General features: G+C 41.5%; 1 protein-coding gene across 3 annotated transcripts in view; it reads left to right on the top strand.

Annotated features, from left to right (window-relative positions):
* Positions 1–21,658, top strand: part of SORCS1 (sortilin-related VPS10 domain containing receptor 1) — a 749,465-nt gene that overhangs the window by 292,664 nt on the left and 435,143 nt on the right. For all 3 annotated transcript variants that reach the window (XM_006831326.1, XM_006831324.1, XM_006831325.1), the window contains exon 2: positions 10,752–10,819. In XM_006831326.1, coding sequence (XP_006831389.1) covers positions 10,752–10,819 — 68 coding nt within the window. The remainder of the gene's footprint in view (positions 1–10,751; positions 10,820–21,658) is intronic.

Below are 21,658 nucleotides of genomic sequence, written 5' to 3'. Positions count from 1 at the left end.
TTTCTGCTCCCGTAAAGATTCATAGCCTCAAAAACCCTGTACAGGGTCGCTATGAGTCGGAACTGACTCCACAGCACATAACAACAACAATGCTCAAGGGCATTTCAGAGACTCTTCTGATATCTAGTTCAGTGTTTTCTTTCTTGTCTTTTTCATGACCTTTGCTTTCTTTATGTGTGATGTTCTTGATGTCTTCCCACAACTCTTCTAACCTTTGGTCATTAGGGGTCTAATGTATCAACTCTGTTCTTGAGATGGTTTCCTGGTTCAATTGGGATGTATTTAGGGTCATATTTTGTTTCTCGTGGACTTATTTTCACTTTCTTCAACTTCAGCCTGAATTTGCACAGAAGCACTTTATGGTCTGTTCCACAGTCTGCCCTTGAACTTGTTTTAGCTCATTATATTAAGCTTTTCCATTCTTTCTTCCCACAGATGTAGTCAATTTGAATACTTTGTATACCAGCTAGTGAGTTCCATGTTGATAGTCACCTTTTATGTTGTTGAAGAAAGGTGTTTGCACTGAATAAGTTATTGGTCTTGAAAAATTCTGTCATGTGATTATTTTTATCACCAAGGCCATGTTTTCCAACTATTAATCTTTCCTTTTTGTTTCTGACACTCATATTGCCATTACCAGTAATTACCAGTGCATCTTGATTCCTTGTTTGTTTTATTTCACACTGAAGGATTTGATAGAGTTCTTCAATTTCATCTTCATACTGAAGAAGTAGATAGAATTCTTCAATTTCATCATCACTGGCTTAGTAGTTGATTTGTAAATTTGAGTAGTAGTAGTATTAATTGGTATTCCTTGTAGGCATATGGATATTATCCTATCACAGACAGCAATGTACTTTATGATAGATCCTGAAATGTTCTTTTTAACCATAAATGCAATGTTGTTCCTCTTTGATTTTTTGTTCTAGCATAGTAACCCATATGCTTGTTGGATTCACAGTGGCCAATACCAGTCCATTTCAGTGTACCAAGGCCTAGAATATAGAATATCAGTCTTTATTCATTCCACTTCATTTTTTATAGCTTCCAGTTTTCCGAGACTTATACTTCCTACAGTCCATGTCCTGATTATTAATGGATTTGCAGTATTTCTTCACATTTTCAGTTGTGCCCCATCAGACAATGAAAGCCTGGAAAGCTTTGCCCCATTCTCTGTACTTTGAAAAGATACCTCTTTTCCCAGTAGTATGGTACTATATCAGATAATGTTCTGTCCCAAGTCATAATGTTTTCATCTTCCAGCGCTGTATCTCAGAATGTTCCAGACTATTGATAAGATTTTTAGTGGCTTAACCTTCAGAAGTCCTGGTGTGGTGCTGTGGGATAAAACACTGGACTGCAAGGTTGGTTTGAACCACAAGGTTGACATTTCAAACTCACCAGTTGCTCCTTGGAAACCCTACACAGGGTCGCTGTGAGTTGGAACCAATACAATGGCACTTATCCACAACCACATTCAGAAGTAGTCTACCTGTCCTTCTTCCTAGTCTGTCTTAGTCTGGATGGTGCACTGAAACCTGTCCACCATGGGTGAACTTGATGGTCTTTAAAATACTGATGGCATAGCTTCCAACATCACAGCAACATGCAAGCCACCACAGCACAGTATGACAAATTGACACCTGAGTGGTGGTGGAGGCAAATGTTTATTGTAAAGTGATTGACTGCTAACTGAAATGTTGAAGAGGTGTCTCAGGAGAAAGGCCTGGCAATCTACATCTGAGACCTCACCACTTGGAAACCCTACACAGTGCTGTTCCAGTTTAACACACAAGAGATTGCCTTGAGTTCAAATCAGCTGCATAGGGAACTGGATGATTATAAACCCTCTCCCCCAGTCTCCATCTGAATCCAATCTAGCTTCTGGGCTCTGTCCTGAATACCTCCTATTCCATGAGCCACTTCCAGATTACACCTTTGTTGCTTGCTCCCTACAAAACATAAGGACTCTGATCTTCTATCACACTTTTGCATTTCTTGCTTTGTAACTATGTGTGTTCAAGGCTGCCTTGTCATTAGAGTGAGCTTCCAAGTCCTGGAGATTCATTGAACTCTCTCTCTGCACCACACAGCGCATATTTTATTCCTGCATTTTCACAAAGGATTAATAAATGTTTATTAAATTAAATGTGTAGAATTTTAGAGCTGAAAGTTCTCCTTCTGAGCAAAGCTCCCAGTTTCAGAGAATTACACATGATTCTTGTTCCTGGATTCATGAACCTCTGAGGTTAAGGGATCAGTGATAGCATTAAAGTCAGATTCATTGTTTGAAGAATCAGATCTGACAAAAGTTATGAGCATCAAAGTTTCATGGCTCCCTAAAAGAATGAGAACCTTTATTCAAGTTGGGAAGTTGAATAACTGCTTACTGAAGCCAAAGACATAACGTGGAGCAGGCATTAGATTTTAGGAAAACCACGGTTGTGGGTTTGCTTTTTCCTAATAATGGAGTGCAGAGAAAACACCATTTTTTGCTAAACAAATTCCTGGCTATTTAAATTATTTTGATGAATTTATTTATCATATAATTTCAAAAAAATATATGAAAAATAGCTTCACTCATTGTGTAATATTGTTTCAAATCTGTTTACACCCCATTATTCTCTGTTCCCGTATAATTTTTCATCCGTATTTGTACAAGCACTGAATAGTATCTAGTAAGCTGCCCAAACCTACCCAATAAGGAGAAAGGTGAGCATCTGAGCTTGGACTCTGAGGAAACCCCCAGGGACCTGCTGGATGCCAGAGAGAAAAGAAGAGAAGTAGCTTGCTTTCAGCCTGGCCACGTCTGCTGGCATTTTCAATGTGGCCATTCCATTGCTCATCTGAGCCAGACCCTGACCTACCGCAGGTGAAAGGAATAATGAGCCTTGGCATTGTTGAGCTCTGTGGCTTCTCCCCATGTGTCACAATTACAGAAACATTTGCCCAAGTCAGCCTTGAATCATTAATGATTGTTGAGAGAAATACAAAGGGAAAAGTCTTGTTCATAGTGTTAGACCTCCATCACCGACTACATTATTCAGAATGTGGCCATCAGAGCACTTGTAGGCCATGATTTCACAATCATGGAACCGAAGACCACACTTTTGTTTCCCTTGTGATTCAGTTCCATGTTCACAATTAGCCACAGATGGAGAAAGAAAAAGAATGCAAATCATTAATAATTGAAAAATCAGAAGACATATCCCAGTTTTCTGAGATTTCCTTAAGATGACGATAAGGTGAAGTGACAGGCAGTGGCCTAGAACTTGAATCTTCTTAAGTTTCCACTAGTTCCCTCAGAGCTATCCTAAATTCACAATTTAAGAAAAATATCATAAGCTTTCTAGGCAAACTTAGCCTTCATGCATGATTCTCGTTAGTCCTCCAATGCCAACCATAAACAATAGAGACACACATTGGGAAAATATTTGTCTGTACATTCCTTGTTTAGGAGTCCCATTGTGGCACTGTAGGATAAGTACTGAACCACAAGGTTGGCTTGAACTGCAAGGTAGGGGGTTCAAACCCACAAGCCGCTGCTAGGAAACCCTATAGAGAGTTGCTATGAGTTGGAACCAACTCAGTGGCACTAACAGCAACAACATTCCTTCTTAGAGAGGAGGGAGGGACAACTGTGGTGAACCACCATTCTTCTAGTTCCTTCCTATTGGAGTGAATTCTTCAATGCCCCACAAGAAAGTGGGGAGACACTGTGTTTTGTTTTGTTGTTCGGGAAAGAATTGGAGAATTTCAGTGATACTTAAGAGTATGGAAGAAATTTTAGTTCTAGATAGTGTAGGAATGAATTAGTAAAGAAGTTTTCAAAAGTATGGTCTGTAAAACCAGGTTATCTGAAAGTGTTATAGGTAAATGTTTGGTGTAGGTTTCATTTCTAAATTATATTTTTATGTTAATTTCAAAAACACACCGTCACACTAAAAGGTGTTACATAACTAATAATTGGCATAACGGGGACTGCCAATGTATTAATTTGTGCTGTTGCCAGGTTAATTCATTTTAACACATACTTTGAAATAAGGCTTACTCTGTCATTTTGCTGTACAGGACATTTTTGACTGGCTTTTACTAATTTGCACTAGAATACTTTAACACTTTAAAGTGTTAAAAAAGCAAAGTTGCCACTTTGAGGACTAAGATGTGCCTGACCCAAACCATAGTATTTTTAATTGCCTCCGATTCGTTAGACAATGAAAAGGAAAACTGAAGAATAATTGATACCTTTGAATTCTTGTGTTGCTGAAGAACACTGAATAATCCATGGGCTGCCAGAAGCACACATAAATCTTTTTTGGAAGAAGGACAGTCAGAATGCTCCTTTAAAAGTGAGAATAGCTGGACTTCCTCTCACCTACTTTGGCTATAGTATTAGGAGGGCCCAGGCCCTGGGCTAGAACCTCATGTGCATTCTAGAGTAGAGAAATAGCAAACAAGTGGAAACCCCTCAACACTGGGCTCAAAACATGCAGAAACTGTAAGGATGGTCCAGGACTGGACAGTGTTTGTTCTGTTGCATATATGATGTAGCTGTGAGTCAGAACTGACTCCGTGGCACTAAAAACAAGAGCAACAACAACAGAAAAAGGTTTGGATTGGACAAAGGGTAGAGTATTAGTATCTTCCTTCCATAGGATCTTTTGTGATGTCTTCTCACCCCCTGTATATAGGGGAGTGCAAGAAGCTTAAGTTGATGGCGTTATTCAAGAAGAGCTTGGGAAATCCTTAGGCAAAGGCTATGCATTTGGGAGCTCAGGTGATAATAACATGGCTCAGACTTTGGGGGAGCCCTTCCTCACTCCCTCATAGACCCTGCACAGAACCTGACACTATTCCTCGGACTCTCCTTCTCTGTTAGGAGTGGGTGATTGGAGAACAGCAAGTTGGTAAGTAGGTAGCAGCATACACTCTCTAAGAATGGACAACTATAATAATCCTTCCAGAGGCTTTGTAAGCACTGGATGTGGCCAGGATTTGGCACAGCATAAACAGGGCTGATGTACGTGGTCACAACAGATACTGGATTGGCTTTGGGGGCATCAGAGACATGTTACTTTGAAAAGCCCCATAAATAATGGGCTGGTGGGATCCTGTTACAGTGTAGGTAGGAATTTCTAAACTGTAAGTATTTGTTATAGCTATTTAAACATAACATTGTAAGATTTAGAGAATAACCTAAATTATTAGTATGTGGTCATTTGGTGTGAATTCTGATACTCTATGAGGGGGCTTCAAAAAGTTTGTGGGAAAAATCCATTATCTTTGAATTCTATTTTTCCACAAATGTTTTGAAGTCCCTTTATAAGATGAAAACAAAATACAGAAATAAGTTGAGATGCTGATGGCTATCGCATTCTGTGTATGTGTGCGTGTGCACATGCGTACGTATTCATCAAAACAGCCTTTGTCTTATTGATGGGCTTTATGATTAAATGTTATAAATTTGAACTCAGAGTTAAATCTCTACATGAAAACTGTGTGCTGATCACATGAAAGCAAAACACCCCATGAGAGTATGTACTACCTATGTGTGTATACAATTTCACTTCATAAAAGATTTCCGTTAATTTTTTAAATGTTTGAAAACCATGCACAAGTAATCAGTGATAAGACCAGAACAGGCTGGTGACTGCATTTCCCCCTTTGTTCCATTAGTCTACCCAAGCGGTAGGGTTGCACCTTTAACAGGAGTGGTACTGTAGGATAAGCACTGGACTGCTAACTGCAAGTTCAATGGTTCAAACCCATCAGGTGCTCCTCAGAAACCCTATGTAGGGTCGTTTTGAGTCAGAACTGACTCAAAAGCACTTAAAAACAATTCTGTTGGATAAAGGAACCCAAGTGGCTCTGTAGGATAAACACTGGATTGCTAACTGCAAAGTGGGCAGTTCAAATCCTTTAGCTGCTTTGCAGGAGAAAGATGAGGCTTTCTGCTCTGGTAATGATTTACAGCCTCAGCATAATGCTGTAATGTGTGTATATAGGGTCACTATGAGTCAGCATAGGAGTCCTGGTGTGGCGCTGCGGGACAATGCTCTGGACCACAAGGTCAGTTTGAACTATAGGTTGGCAGTTCAAGCTCACCAGCTGCTCCTTGGAAACCCTATACAGGGTCGCTATGAATCAGAACCAACTCGATGGCACTTAACAACAACAACAGTGAATCAGCAGCAACCGACTGGCAGTGGTTTGGGTTTTTAAAATTCTGTTGAATAGGATTACTAATTAATGAGAACAAATACATAGCAAACAAAAGAAACCTGAATCAGTGAGTCATCACTGCCCCACAGTAGGAGGTAAATAATGCACATGGACCATACAGATGGGGCGGAAAAGAGAACCTGAAGTAATCGATTTGCAAACATAACTAAAGGTTAGCAGGCCTCCCTTCTTGCTTGCACCCATTCTGAAAACAGAAAGATTAAATAGATTGATTCAAGCAGATATGCTTTGAAATGCCATAAAGGATGCCTGTTTGGGTGCAGTATTGATAAACTGCCTAAGAGTATCACTGGCATTTTAGTTTTACTAGCCCAGCAAGAAGTCGCAGGGATCGGACTTTCCCTCCCTCCCTGCCTGCCCCAAGAATTGCTTAAACAATTGCTGCTTTCCTGTGCCTGCGGCTCCACACCATTACACACTGGGTTAAAGGGTTCCTTCTCTGCGGCTGCTCCGAATTCCCTTGTCAGATGAATGGGAGACATGGCCTGTGACCAGCTGAACTTCATTATTTAGTTTACTGCTGTCTTGTATCAGGAGAGCAACTACCTAGAAATGCTTTATGCCCACAGCCCCATTTTCTTGGTGGGGGATTTATAGGCCTATTCCACAAAATTGTACCGAGGTGGAGCAGCAACATCATTCTGTGTCTTCAAACAAACAGCCACCCTGCTGCCGCTGATCAGCGTTCCCGGGATGGTGGTGATTGAAATTTAGCACTTAGAGCGACTTAATTGGCACACAGATCTGCTAAGCATATGCCCCCACCACAGGCATGCCATCTGATGTGCCCATAGGGTGCCCAGCACCTCACACATGCTCACATTTTGCTACAGAAGCAAGATTGGAGCAGATCCTTGGAGGAAGCTTGTGTTGTGGCTTAGGAGAAGTGACCTTTGAGGAGAGGACCTTGGGGATCTCTGTGTCTGTCTGCCACCATAGTTGTCTATTTCTTTGCACTTGGAACAGATCTGAGGTCATGGAGTTGCATTTTGCTGGCTCTGAAGGAAGTGTTGAAAGAAAGTGCGTATTGATGCATACTATAATAAATCAAGCCTGTGGTAACAGAGGGATGATTGGAAAGGTTCAGTAGCTCGCTGTCTTGGAATTCAAGATCTGGATGTTCTATGCTCACTTACTGTGGCTGAAACTGATCCCTGGGCCTTCAGAGAAAAGACCAGGCATCGATGTCAACATTTTTTTTTTTTTTTTTGCTGAGTTGGAAGCAATAGGGCCAAATGTTCTAGGTTATGAGTATCAGGAGAAACATGAACCACACCAAAAAGTGGAACAGACAATTAGGCTCTTTATGTAAGAAGAGCGGGTATGGAGAGGGAACACCAGTGGTGAGAAAAACACCACTTTGTTGAGTCTTCCAGGTATTGTAGGGCATATGTACGTCAGCTAACCAGCTGCACCGCTGATCAGTTCAGGCACCAAGAAAGTTGCTTTCTCAAGGCTACCTTAATGGGCATTGAATTACAGTGGGACTGTTGTTGTTATGTGCCGTGGCGTAGTGGTTACGAGTCAGGCTGTGAACCTTAAGGTCAGCAGTTCGAAACTACTAGCTGTTCCGTGGGAGAAAGATGAGGCTTTCTGCTCCCATAAAGATTTACAGCCTTGGAAACCCTGTACAGGGTTGCTATCAGTCGGAACTGACTCCACGGCACACAACAACAACAACAACAACAACAACGGACTGAGAGGTAAATTAAGCTCTCCATCAACTTCCTTTTTCTTTGACAAGTTCATTGTGTAACTGAATCTCAGATTCCTAGACCTCGTCTGCATTTCTTTGTGTGTGGCATCAGACAAAATCTTGGGCTTCTAATACATGTTTGTTGGATTGTGTTGTAGAGCAACATTATGGAGTCTATTTAAAGTAAAAACAAATGAGGGATAGGGTTGGTCTAGACCAGGGAGGCATCTAAATTCACAGAAAGTGAGGGAAAACAACACTTTTTTCATAGTTGAAGCAGGAAGTAGACATTACAAAATTATATTGGCTGGAGACAACCAGGGGAGTCAAAGGCAGGGTATCTAAAAGCAGGAACTGAGCAGGGATTGGTGGGTAATGTAAATTCAGGGTTCCATGATTGGTTGTCGCTGTTGTTAAGAGTCAGTTCCGACTCATAGTGACCCTGTGTAGCAGGAGCGGGGAACCTTTTTCCTACCAAAATTTATAACATCATTCACAGGCAGTGCAAAATTATCAACTTAAAGATTACCCTGCTATATTTGGTCAGGAGTCCTGGTGTGGTTCTATGGGGTTAATGCACTGGACAGCAAGGTCAGTTTGAACCACAAGGTCGGTGGTTCAAACTCACCAGCCACTCCTCTGAAACCTTATTATAGGGTCACTAAGGGTTGAAATCAACTCGACCGCACTTAACAACAACAAATGTAGTGGCTAAAACTGTGGTTGTCTTGGCAGGACCAGATGAAATGATTTCCTGGGTCCTGGTGTGGTGTGCACTGTACCTCAAGGTCAGTTTGAGCTGAAAGATGGGCAATTTAAACCCATCAGCTCCGTCTTTGAAACCCTAAACAGTGTTGCTACGAGTCGGAATCAACTTGACAACACTTAAAACAATAGCAGCTACAACATACAGGCCACAGGGTGGACATTCTCCACCCCTGCTGTATAGGGTTTCCGAGGAGCAGTGGAGCAGCTGGTGGGTTTGAACTGCCGACCTCATGATTCAAGCCAACCTTGTGGTCCAACATCTTATCTTACAGTGCCACACCAGGACTTCACATGGTTGGTAAAGAGCACGTAGTTGCAAGCACACATGGTCTTCTGGGTTTTTTGGGGGGTTGATCACAGGACAATGACAAGATAGTTTTTTCAGGAAACTTGCTAATCTATTGCTTTCTCAATCATGTCTGTTTCTGGGGTCCAGTGTAAACGTTTATCAATAATGCTGTGCATCAAGACCTTTCAGGTATAAGCTATTATGTCTTGTATCTGTTGATCTATAGTGGCAAGGCCCTTTTGGCATAGACTATGATACCCTACACTTACCAGACCTCAGAGAAAATGAGTATCTCCGTTAGTGTAAATGGTTAGCCCAGCATCCATGTCAGGGGAACAGCTGTTGGAAAATCCAACATGGATTCCAGATTCATCTCAGGACCTTCAAATGGTGTTAAAGTTCTGCTTTGAGACTGCTGTAGTTACACATATTAAATGCCTCTGATTTTTAAGCTCTCATATAATTCTGAAAGAATTTACTAAATTATTTGGGATTCTCTGAGAGAAGTTGAAACAGTGTTATATCTGAGTCCAAGGAGGAATTGCCATGAGGCTAACGAACTGTGAGGCACAGGCCCCTTCCCAGGATCTAGCTTTACTTGTTTTTTGTTGGTTTTTTTTTCATGATTTTTATTCTTAGGGAGCACCTCCAAATTCTAAAAGCTTTCAGAACTCTTGTGAAACCTGGCTTAACTCCTGTTAAAGTGTTATTGCTTATCCTTTGTGGCTCTTGTCCCACGACTTTCCTAGAAATTGGGGTGTCAGAGAATAAAACCCAGCCCTCAGAGGAGAAGGAACTAACATTTAAGAAGTCTTGTAATTGATATGTAATTTTCATTTATTACCTAAGTTAACTCCTCACAGCAACCTTTAGAAGAGAGAGTAGCATTATCAATCACTGTTAGTACATGGCAACGTTGTGCTTCAGAGAAGTAACTTGCCCTATGTGGTCTATCCCTCTGTAAGTGTTGAGGGTGACAGCTGTAATACTGGACCTTCTCTCCCAACTTAGTGCTCAGTGGCTGCCTACCCCACTGCCCTCGAGTCAATTACAGATTAGACTGGTATTATAGGAGAGGGTAAGGAGCTCTGGTAGCATAGTGCTTACAAATCGGGTTGTGAACCTCAAGGTCAGCAGTTGGAAACTACCAGCTGTTCCACGGGAGAAAGATGAGGCTTTCTGCTCCCATAAAGATTTACAGCCTCGGAAACCCTGTACAGGGTCGCTATGAGTTGGAACCGACTCCACGGTATATCACCACCACCATAGGAGAGGGTAGAGCTGTTGCATAGATTTCCAAGGCTGCAATCTTTATAGAAGCAGACTTGGCCATAGCCTTCTCCCAGTGGTGTGGTTGGTGAGTTCCAACCACTGACCTTTCAGGTTGCAGCCCGCACTTTCACTGTACCACTAGGGCGTCTTAGTAGCTGCCCAGTGGGGTACAAGTTTGACAGCTCTGACAGGCTTCCCTGGAAATGTTCAGCTACTAGGTAAGAAATGCCTGCGCAGTCAGCTAACTTTTGAGGTATGGTGGTGGTAGGATGAGAAGTGAGAGGCAGATAAGACCTAAGTGGCTTCTGGGAAGGCATTGGCAAACTTGATCCCTTCAGCCTAGTAATGCTGTTGACAATTCATTCAATTATGTTAAGCACCCATTAAAGGAATCCTAAAGCTTCCCTTGGGTTGTTTCAGTTCTAAGAGATTGTCATTGTTTCAGACTAACCAAGACATTTTTCCTTCTTTTTCTGCCTTCAGGTGATTCTCATTTTGACAAAACTCTACGACTATAACCTGGGGAGCATCACGGAGAGCTCTCTTTGGAGGTAGGTGGATATGATACCTGAAGCTCATCACTGACTGAGACAAGACGATGCCCTAATGCACCCCTGGCCTTCTGAGGTGGCTTGTCAAGCATGCCTCGTTCTGACATGGTTGCTCTCAGTTTCCCTCAGCTGTGGGTTAGGCCTCATCTCCAGACAGTGAGAGCCGTATCTTCTTCATGAACACCTTCTCGGTGTCACCAGAGCAGTTGTGGTACAATAGTTAAAGTGCTTGACTGCTAACTGCGAGGCCAGCAGTTCAAACCCATCTGCTGCTCTTGGGGGAAAGATGTGGAAGTCTGCTTCGGTAAAGATTTCCAGCTGTGGAAATCCTACGGCATCAGTTCTACTCTGTCTTTTAGGGTTGTTATGAGCCAGAGTCGACTCGAGGGCAGTAGGCTTGGTTTTCGGTTCCGTGTCACAGTCTCTGGGTTGTTTTGTTATCTGTACACGGAGTTGTGTTTTGGTCCCCAGGGCTTTCACTGATATGTAGATTATTGGAGCTGAAAGCAAGGAAGGAAGGGCTCTGCAAAAAGAACCAGCACCCCTTTGGGTCAGCTGAACCCAGGCAGGCGACCAGTGCACTGAACCTCCCTCACTTCCCTTCTGTGGTCCTGCACGCCACTAACACCACGCAGCTGTGCGCTCACTGTAACTTGCACATGCGGATAGAGTGTTCAATAAATATTCTTTCAAATGAATGAATACAAATCCTATAGCGGCAAAGCAACTTGCTGAATATTGGGGTCAAACATGCAGTCAAGCTCTGTAAGGGCCTGGATGCAGAGGAGACAAAGTCCTCAGATAGCCAGGCTTCTGTTCTCTTTTCCTCTGTTCTTTGGAATTTTAATATCTGGTTGTTGTTGTTAAGTATCATCGCATTGGTTCTGGCTCATAGTGATCCTGTTTAGGGTTTCTGAGGAGCGGCTGGTGAGTTCAAACTACCGACCTTGCGGTTCAAATCAACTCTGTTGTCTAGTGCTTATCCTACAGCGCCACATTGGGACTCCAATATTTGGTTGTTCCCATCCATTTCTAAAAATCTACTTTGTCTATCTCGCTGTCTATTGTATCTTCTACCTGGACCAATCACTAAAGCCCAGGAGAGCACTGGCATGATTGTACAGACTGGTCACCTGTTAATCCCTGTGGCAGGGAGAGGATGGGGACAACCCCAGGGATAATATTCCTCCATCATTGGCAAGATCCAGGCTCCGTTCTGATTGGTCAGTGCCTTTGTAATAGTGATGACTAAATAGGTTGACTATTGCTTTTCTTAAGGATTCCTCCCAACATATACACACACTTTCATACACACTCATACACACACTCAGTTGGGCAAGAAAATTTGCACTGGACTGCTAAACACAAGTTCGGTGGTTCATACCCAGCAGTTACTCCTTGAAAACCCCATACAGGGTTGCTATGAGTCAGACCAACTTGACGGCACTTAACAACAACAAAAACAGAGGGGAAACCCTGGTAGTGTAGTGGTTGTTAACGTTAGGTTGTTAACCTGTTAACCACAAGGTCTATGGTTCAAATCCACCATCCATTGTGTGGGAGAAAGATGAAGCTTTCTGTTCCCAAAAAGATTTACAGCCTTGGAAACCCTCTACAGGTCACTATGAGTTGTAACTGATTCAATGGTTCACGATAATAACAAGTAACAGGTAAAGGGAGTGTATCCCTGGATAGACAAAAGCCAGTGGGTGCGCATCAGGTAAGATCAGTGGGGATTTTCATCACCTGCCAGTTCCCATGACCTGAAAGGACTGACCACTAGCTCTTAAGTGTCAGGGCTGAGGTCTAGTGGGAAAGACTCCAGTCTGCCAGGCAGGTGTTCGCTGCTGGTCCACTCACCAATGGCTACAGCTCTCTTAAGGAGTAAGGTAGGCTGTAGATTTACCTAGTAGCATTTTGTTTGCAGGGTCTCCTCTCTGGGAAAGTGCAGTTGTCCTAGAAGGGTAGGTTGGACACCCCAGTGGAAGCTACTATACCATAAGCAGATTCTTCACGAAACTTCTAACATCAGTTTTCTGTTGGGTTTGACACTGCGTTCGTGGGCACCTGAGTAAATTGTTCTGTGTTTAGGAGACCTGGGGTTGACCCAAGGCAAGCACACACCCTGTTCTTTTATTTGCTGTCAGGCAGTGAGACTGTTTATCTCCTTCCCTCATCTGGGAGGTCAATTATGCAGAGCTTCTTTCCCAAGGAAATTGTAACTGAATTAAATTACGGGGATTTGTAGGAGCCTTTACAAAGTGCAGCTCTTTAGTGCATTACGCATCCAACACCTCCTGGATTATTGAAATGCTGAAAACCTTCCTTAGAATCTCTGTGACTCTGAGTAAGATTATGCTTCCTTGGTAGATTCTCTTAATTTATGGACACATGAAAGTTAAAATACACAACAGAACTTAATTTTGATAGTGCATTCACTTTATAAAGTATAAATTGCACATTAGAAAACGAAAACCCATTTGGTTTTGTCTGAGTGGGATAGAGGTCTCAGCAGCCATCTCTTTCTACCTGAGCGGTGGGAAGGGCGTGCTAGAAGGTGGAGGATCCAGCCATCCTGGACTGCTGGACTTGAGGTTTTTCATGCTGTTTTCTTGGTGATGGGCATCATTACAGATACCTCAGAGTAGAGAAGACTGTTTTTTTCTGATCTTGGCAGGGGTCTGGTAGTTAATGAAATAAAAATGGCATCACCTTCCTTCTGAAGGCTTGAGAATTTCCTGCTGACCTTTCAATCTCATGATCAGTTTCACTGAGGGCAAAAAGCCTTCTTTACCTAATGAGTTTGCTCATTCCTACATTTATTTACTCATTTTCTGTGTGTATACTTAGTGACTATTATGGGCTAGACACTATACTAGACACCAAAGAATCAGAGATAAATCAGCCCCATTGAAGGGACCAGACAAGTAAGCAGATAGATGTTCATGCTGCAGTTTGCACACGCCATGAGAGCAGTCTATGTAGGGAGCTGGGGGAGCCCTGGAGAGAGTGCTTAGTCCAGGCTAGCAGAAGATGAGTCATACTGATTTATCCTGCTTTTATTGAGGCTGGTGGTTATATATTCAAGGGGGCTTCAAAACGTTTGTGGAAAACTAGAAAGAAAACATTCTATGGAATTTCCTCACAAACTCTTTGATGCCCTCTTGTATGTAAAATAAATACTTCATGCTTCACATGTGCTTTCATAGGGCTGCGCTTTGTTTGGCACCCCTGGATGCCCATGTTCCATATTTAGGGAAGCTCCTTGGGGTGACGAGCTGGAGGCTGGAAGGTGGGGATTAGGAAGAGCATAGCTCTCACTTCTGGGCATTTAGTGCCCCCTTGCTTATGGGAGATTAGGAAGTCAAGATGGACTCATTCATGTTGCTTGCCCCAGATCATATTTTCTTCTCAGAACACCTACCTACACCAAAAGCTGGGAGCTCATTTGGGACCCAGACTGCTTTTTTGCATCCGGTGGTTCAGACCTACCAGCTGCTCCTCAGAAACCCTATATAATATCACTACATGTCAGAATTGATTTGACGGCACTTCACAACAACAACAACTTGGCACCCATAGCACTGAGCACAGCTCTGACCACGTGGATGGTTGTTGCTGCTGTTGGAACGTGTCGTCAAATTGGCTCCAACTCATAGTGACCCTGTATGGGGTTTCCAAGGAGCAGCTGGTGGGTTTGAACCACAGACCTTGTGGTTAGTAGTCCAGTGCTATCCTGCAGCGTCGCACATAGATAATACTTATTAAATATCTATGTGGACAGACCAGTGAATCCTACAGCTTTATCTCTACTGTATGGTCATTAACACATCATTTCCTTTATTTTCCCTTTACTTAGTAAATATAAGACTGATTTAGCTACCCCGTAGATTGTGCTGGTCCTGGAAGGGGAAGGTGTGTGGGCACGCATGTAGATAGTGCATGGGTTCTGTCCTCTAGGTGTTCATCATCACCATGGGGACCAAGTTCTGTGGACAGTTAAGGGGCGAGGGAAACATATAGGCACGTAATCTGCCTTATGTAATTGTATTGAATGAGATACATAAACAGCCACCCAGAGCTGCCAGGTCCCAGAAGATAATTGTAATGTAGAAAGACAAATGGTCATACAACCATAAGTGTTGTACTAAAGATACATTAGCGGCTCAGTGTCACGTCTTTACGTTGCTCATGTGAATTTTAAGTCCTTATACCCAGCACCTTGCTGTTTAAAAGACAACAATAATGATGCTGGTTGTAATGGTAATCATGACAAGAAAAATAAATGCAAACTTTTTATTGAGCGCTCACTATGTGCCAGATAATAATGCTAAGTGCTAGACAGGAATTATCTCACGCTATCCTCTAAATTCCTTTTTACACAGTATATCCACAGACACATCTGATAACCAATAGCACGTGGCCTTACAGGCATCAGTAAAAACATGAATAAATTGCTTGTCTATCTTCCAGAGTCCCTTCTGCCTTTGGGTGAATTTTTCTATAGATACAAGAAGACAAACAAAACACAATTTTATATATGCATACATGTCTGAGATTTTATATCTATATCTATCTATATATATATATCTATAGATAGATAGATATAGATATATAACTATCTTGTTGCTGTTGGTAAGTGCTATCAAGTTGGTTCCAACTCACAGTGACCTTGTTTAGGGTATCTGAGGAGCAGCCAGTGAGCTTGAACTGCCAACCTTGCAGTTCAAACCGACCTTGTAGTCCAGCACATTAACCTGCAGCACCACACCAGGACTCCAAATATCTATGCATAAGTGTATACATAAACATTTTTACCCATACAAACACATACAGAAGGGTAAGTAAAAAGATATTGCTACAAAATACTAGAAATGTTTATTACACAAAATATCTAAATGTGAAATTTATTTCTCAGCATGTCTTCCATCTAGGGCTATACACTTAGGAAGTCAGTGTTTCCATCTGTCTGACCCTTCTGTGAAGACTTCTGCACTCTTCAATTTATACCATGCTCCAACCACAGTTCTGACGCCTTCTAGAGACTCAGTCTTACATCTTTTAAATGTTCTTTCAGTTTGGGGAGCAAAAAGTCTAAGGGGCGAGATCAGGGCTGTAGGGTGGATGGTGTAAGGTTTCCCATTGAAGTTTTCATAGGACAGCCTGTGATTCTCCCACAGAAGGAGCAAGTGCATTGTCATGATGGAAAAATATATGTATATATAACTTGGCACAACTTTGTTCTTTTTCTCACCAATGCAGTTTTCAATTTTCTTAATATTTCTTTCTAGTCAGCCACTGTGATTATCCTGTGTCCTTTGAGAAAATCTATTAAGATTGCCCCTTTGGGATCCCCCCCCAAAACAGTTGCCATACCTTCTGAGGTGATCTCTCTGCCTTGAATTCATGTTAAGGTTTTGCCAACCTTCCTTAAAATATTTGATTCAATTGAAAACTGTTGTTTTATGCGGGGCAGAAATCTCATAAACTTGTTGCAAAACTTCAGTGAGTTGGGAAGATATCTACTTGAGTCTTGTTAAAAATTTGATATGAGCCATTACCTCAAAATATTTTACCTTCTACTGACTGTGAGGGTTGGAAATGTAAAGGTAGACATTTTGTAGCAAAAGGAGGGGAATGATTGATTTTGCAGTCTAGGAGCGGAGGTCCCTGGGACCATCAAGGGAGAAGAGCGGAGAGCGGGACCCTACTCATAGAAGCAGTGACTTCAGAGATGGAGGCCAAGAAGATGATGTGGAGAGATGGAGCAGCTGGGACTCTAGAACCAGAGAGGGAGAGGGTCTGTGTGCTTACCACCAGGGGGCAGGCTTGCAGGGTATACCCTTTGGTTGGTTGATGATGCTTGGAGGGGATTTTAACCATGGCAATGAAATGATAAACGATTGGATGAATGTAAAGCTAATGCTCTCCCATGTAAACTATCACATAATTCACAATAAAACATTAAAAAAAATTATCTTCCATTGAATATGTTTTTGTTGTTGTTAAGTGTAGTCCAGTCAGTTCTGACCCTTAGAGACCTTGTATAGGGTTTCCGAGGCGTGACTGGTGAGCTTGAACCACCAACCTTGCAGTTCAAATGGCTTTTCAATCTGGCGCATTAACCTACAGCACCACACCATTGAATATAGCACATCCTTTTATATGAAGGCACCCTAACAAGAGTAAGGCAAGTGTATTACTGAGGAAACGTGTCTGCAGCTATGTATCCACTGATTGTAGATACTTGTGTAAACACATTTTCTTTGAAAGAAACCAATGCCTATAGGAACTGAAGCCCTAGCTGTTTTGCCTTGGAGCTGGTTCCAATTCATGGTGACTGCACGCACAGTGAAATGCTGAGCCATCCTCAGACGTCTTATGCTTGAGCCCCTAGCCTGTGCATCTCATTGGAGCCGTTTGTTTTTGCTGACCCTCCACTTTACCAAAAAAAAGGACTTTCTCCAGGGACTGGTTCCTTCTGATAACATGTGCGAAGTATGAGAGACAAAATCTCTCCATCTTGCCTTCTAAGAAGCACTCTGGCTGTACTTCTTCCAACACAGATTTGTTTGTTCATATGGAAGTCCATGGTACTTTCAATATTCTTCTTCAACACTGTAACGCAAATGTGTTATATTACTAGATTGTCGTATTAGTACCTTTATTTACCTCCATATATGTTTGTTTGTGTGTATGTGTATACGTATGGGGACTTCAAAAAGTTCATGGAACATTTCATTATCTTTAAACATTTTTTTTTTTTTTTTACATTTTTATTGCGAATTGAGTGAAAATTTGAAGAAAAGGAAATTTGTTTTCAATTTAACAGATCATATACTTCATTTCATTTCAATGATTGTAATCACCTCCATGTGCCATCATTTATCCCCATTTCCCCCTGTAATTCTTATTTTTATCCAACGCTTATGAATTCTGTCCTTAGAAAAATGCTGCCTTTTTAATCTCGAATTGTTGGACATTCTGTGGTGTGTATACCTCACTAGTGTTGTTGTGTCCCCCTCCCCCCATATACTTATCTGCTGCTTGTCTGGAAATTGAGATCTGAGGGTAAGCTCAGTTCTAGACCTGATGGGTAACGAAGGGTCACAGTCTTGGGTTCCTACAATCTCTTGCAGGCAAGTGAGCTTGGCATTTTTTATAATTTTGTGTTTTGTTTTACAAAAAAATTTTATAATCAATTCCATTTTTTCCAGAAACCTTTTGAAGCCTCCTTGTATATGTATGCATTAAAATATGCTTGTAAGTTTACATGTAATGTTTCCAGCCCCTAAAAAAAACTTCAAAATTATAGATACTGGTAATAAATAACAATAATAACAAAAATGAAAATGAAAAATGTTCCTGTTTGATTTACGTCAGAGCTTATTTATGATGGAGTCATTGGTTGAAACCTGTCACAAATGGGGAACCTGTATACACACACAGTCACACACACACACATTTTCAAAGTTCAGAACCATTCTTACCAATGTCTCCACTACTCCAGAACAATAGTGGACACCAGGAAAACAGGACTTCTAACTGATTCATTCTAGCTGAGAACTTGCATTGCCATCCCAGACATACTGAATCAGAATCTACATTTCTGCATGATCCCTGGATAATTCTTATATAGACATAAGATATATAGGAATAGAATCTCTAAGATATGCTTGGGGAACTAACTACAGGAATCACCTGGGGGGCTTCTGAAAATGTAGCTTCTGATTCAGTATATCTGGAGTGGAAATGCAAATTCTCAGCAGGGGGTGAATCAAGTAATGAACTGATTCAAACCCTACAGGAAAAGGGCTTTTAAGTCAACAAATAGATACCTGTACCTTTTATTTGTGCTTTTATTCTTGACAACTTTTACCACTATTTCTTCAAAAAAAAAAAAAAAAAGGCCAGTGGCAAATGACTGGGACATTAGTGTAGGAGAGAGCCAGCGAGACATCTGACCTTGTCAAAATGTCCCAGAGCTTTCAGCCTTGCTGGAGCAACAAGCTTTGGAAGACATAGAGGGATGCTGTTGAACCAAATTAATGAGCTTTTGCTCCCAGTTGGTCTTGTCATTGATTACACCTCAATCTTGGAGCAAGTTGTTGATTTTATTTTGCTTTGTTTTGCTATTCAGTCAGGGACTCAAACTGAGAGAGGGAAAAAAAACAGATGATATAAAGCAGAACAATTAACCACACCTCCAAATCTTCTCTCTTTATAGAGGATTAAGCTGATGAGAGGAGTCCTGGTGTGGCACTGTAGAATAAACACTGGACTGCTAACTACAAGCCCTGGGTTGAATAGAGAGAATGGGTTAGGATTTTTTATTTGGGTGTGCACAGGGAGCCAGCCCACTATACCATTCTCCCGGGAATCATGTTGTTTCTTCTTAGGGGAGTTGATTGATTCTCAAGAGAAGCTGTGTGTTGACACTTTTATGCAGGGAATGACCATAAAGGGCCTAGAGGCAGCAGCTGTGTGGGTTGGGCAGTAGTGGGCACCAGCACCCACCTGGTTTTGACACTGATAGAAGCTGAACTGAATATGAACTCTCCACTGCAGGAGGGGCGTTCCCATTAGAGGGACGCTCTTTCCTTCCCACGTTGTCACATCCATAGAGCAAGAGCAAGGAGGGCTTCTGTCAGATTGCTAGTCCCTGCTGATTGGAAGGCTGCTTTACTACAAAATCCAATAAAGTAGTTGAGTAGAGTTATACAAACCAGCAAGTCCTTGGGTGGCACTGTAGGATAAACACTGGACTTCAAGGTCACCAGTTCAAACTCACCAGCTGATGCTCAGAAGTGGGATCACTAAGAGTTGGAACTGACTCTACAGCACATAACAACAATAACAACACACAACCCTAAAGAATTATAAAGACCATTGCTAGCGTGTAATAGTTCCCCTGCAAGAGTCCGTTGTATACACAAATCCCATGATGGTATTGGTACCTCTGCTTGTAAATGTCTAACACCTCTGCAGTCGGCTGCCAACTGCCTCAGCAGAATCAGGAAGTGCTTTGGATTCTTGTACGAAACCTCGTCTTTAAAAAATCTTTTTAATTCATGATCCCATCCTCATGTTTGGGTCATATGAAACTGCTTGTGGTTTCTAAACATATAGATAAATGTTACTAAATTTTATTCTATTTTTTAAAATACAAGAGTGATGCATGCACATTATAATGACTAAAAAAAAAAAAATAGATTCTACCTTTTTGAGGTTAGAGGTATTCAAAGTTTAGGGTGACTCCATCCATATATTTATGATGAGCCAAAAACTACCTACAGATAAATACATGTTACATGTTTGTTTAAGAAAATAGGAATAAACTATTCACAGAACTCAACTACCAGCATCATTTCACTTTATAATGAGTCATGGGGTTAAAATATGAGAAAAATGGGTCAATTTTTAAGCACTTTATAGTATGGATGTTATATATAAGGGTTGTTGTTGAACCTTGCAGTTCAAACGACTTTGCAGTCTGGCGCATTAACCCACAGCACCACACCAGGACTACATTTGGGGGTTAGAAACCTTTATTAAAAGAAAATGATCTGTACACTTCTTAAGGCATTGTTTTCTGTCTCTTTAATCTTCCCTCACCCCAATTTTGCACTTTTCAATTTGTTGTTGTTAAGTGCCATTGGCAGGTGAGTTTGAACTACCAACCTTGCGGTCCAGTGTTTTATCCTACAGCACACACTAGGACTTTGCAATTTATACCACATAAAAATAACAGTTTGGGCATCCTCGAGGGACTCAAATTATGTTCTTTTAAAGAACTTCTTTGAGCTTTGGGAACAAAAAGAATTCTGAGGAGGCAAGATAGGGCTGTAAGATGGGTACAGTCAGGTTTCTCAACAAGAGTTTAGCAGGAGAGCCCTTGCTTCCCTCTAGGAATGAAATGAACAGGTTCATTGTCATGAATGGTTAGGGGGTGGGGAGAACTCTTCAGCACAACGTGCTTCATCTTTTTCTCACCAATGCAGTTTTCATTTTCCTTAAAATTTCTTCCTAGTATGTCCTCATGATCATCCTGTGTCCGCTGAGAAAATCTGCCAAGATGACTCCTTTGAAGTCCCCCCAAACAGCTACCATAACTTACTGAGCTGACCTCTATCTGCCTTTAAAGTAATTGGCTCAGCAGATTCCCCCCAAAAGCCATTGTTTTAGTTGGACCTAGATCTCTGGATTATATTGGTAAATTCAAGATTCATCCCCATAAAATCATCTTCATTAGCTTTGATATTCCTTAAAAGATGGATGAAAAAATTAGCTGTTTGATCTTGCAATAATTTTGGCACCCACTGAGCTGAGAGCTTGGTAAGACCAAGATAATCTGCTTGAAATGGAAAGTGCTAAACAACATGGGAGCCAAATTTCAGTAGCTACCGCATCAATGGGAATTCTCCAGCCTTCTACCACCAGGTTTGGGATTTAAACCACAGTTTCTTCATTCATTGAGGATGATGGTCTTTCCTGTCTTGCCTTATGTTTGAGGTCTTCCTGACCTTCCTTAAAATGCCTGTTCTATCTAAAAACTCTTGTTTTATGTGGGACAGCATTTCCATAAAGTTGTTGCAAAACTTAAGTAATTTGGGAAGAACTTCACCTGAGTTTTGTTAAAAATTTTGTATCAGCCCTTATCTCAGTATCATTTTACTCCCCATGGAATGAAAATATCCCTAGTTTTTGTTTTTGTTTTTAATGTCACATTGTGAATTATGTGATAGTTTACACGGGAGAACATTAGTTTTACATTCATCCTACCATACATATATCGTTTCATTGCCATGGTTACAGTCCCCTCCATGCATCATCAACCAA

This window comes from Chrysochloris asiatica, unplaced genomic scaffold, assembly GCF_000296735.1.
Source record: "Chrysochloris asiatica unplaced genomic scaffold, ChrAsi1.0 scaffold00003, whole genome shotgun sequence".
NCBI classification, from domain to species: Eukaryota; Metazoa; Chordata; class Mammalia; order Afrosoricida; family Chrysochloridae; genus Chrysochloris; species Chrysochloris asiatica.
The sequence above is the reverse complement of the archived record's forward strand: the minus strand, read 5'-3'. Positions and strand labels throughout refer to the sequence as shown.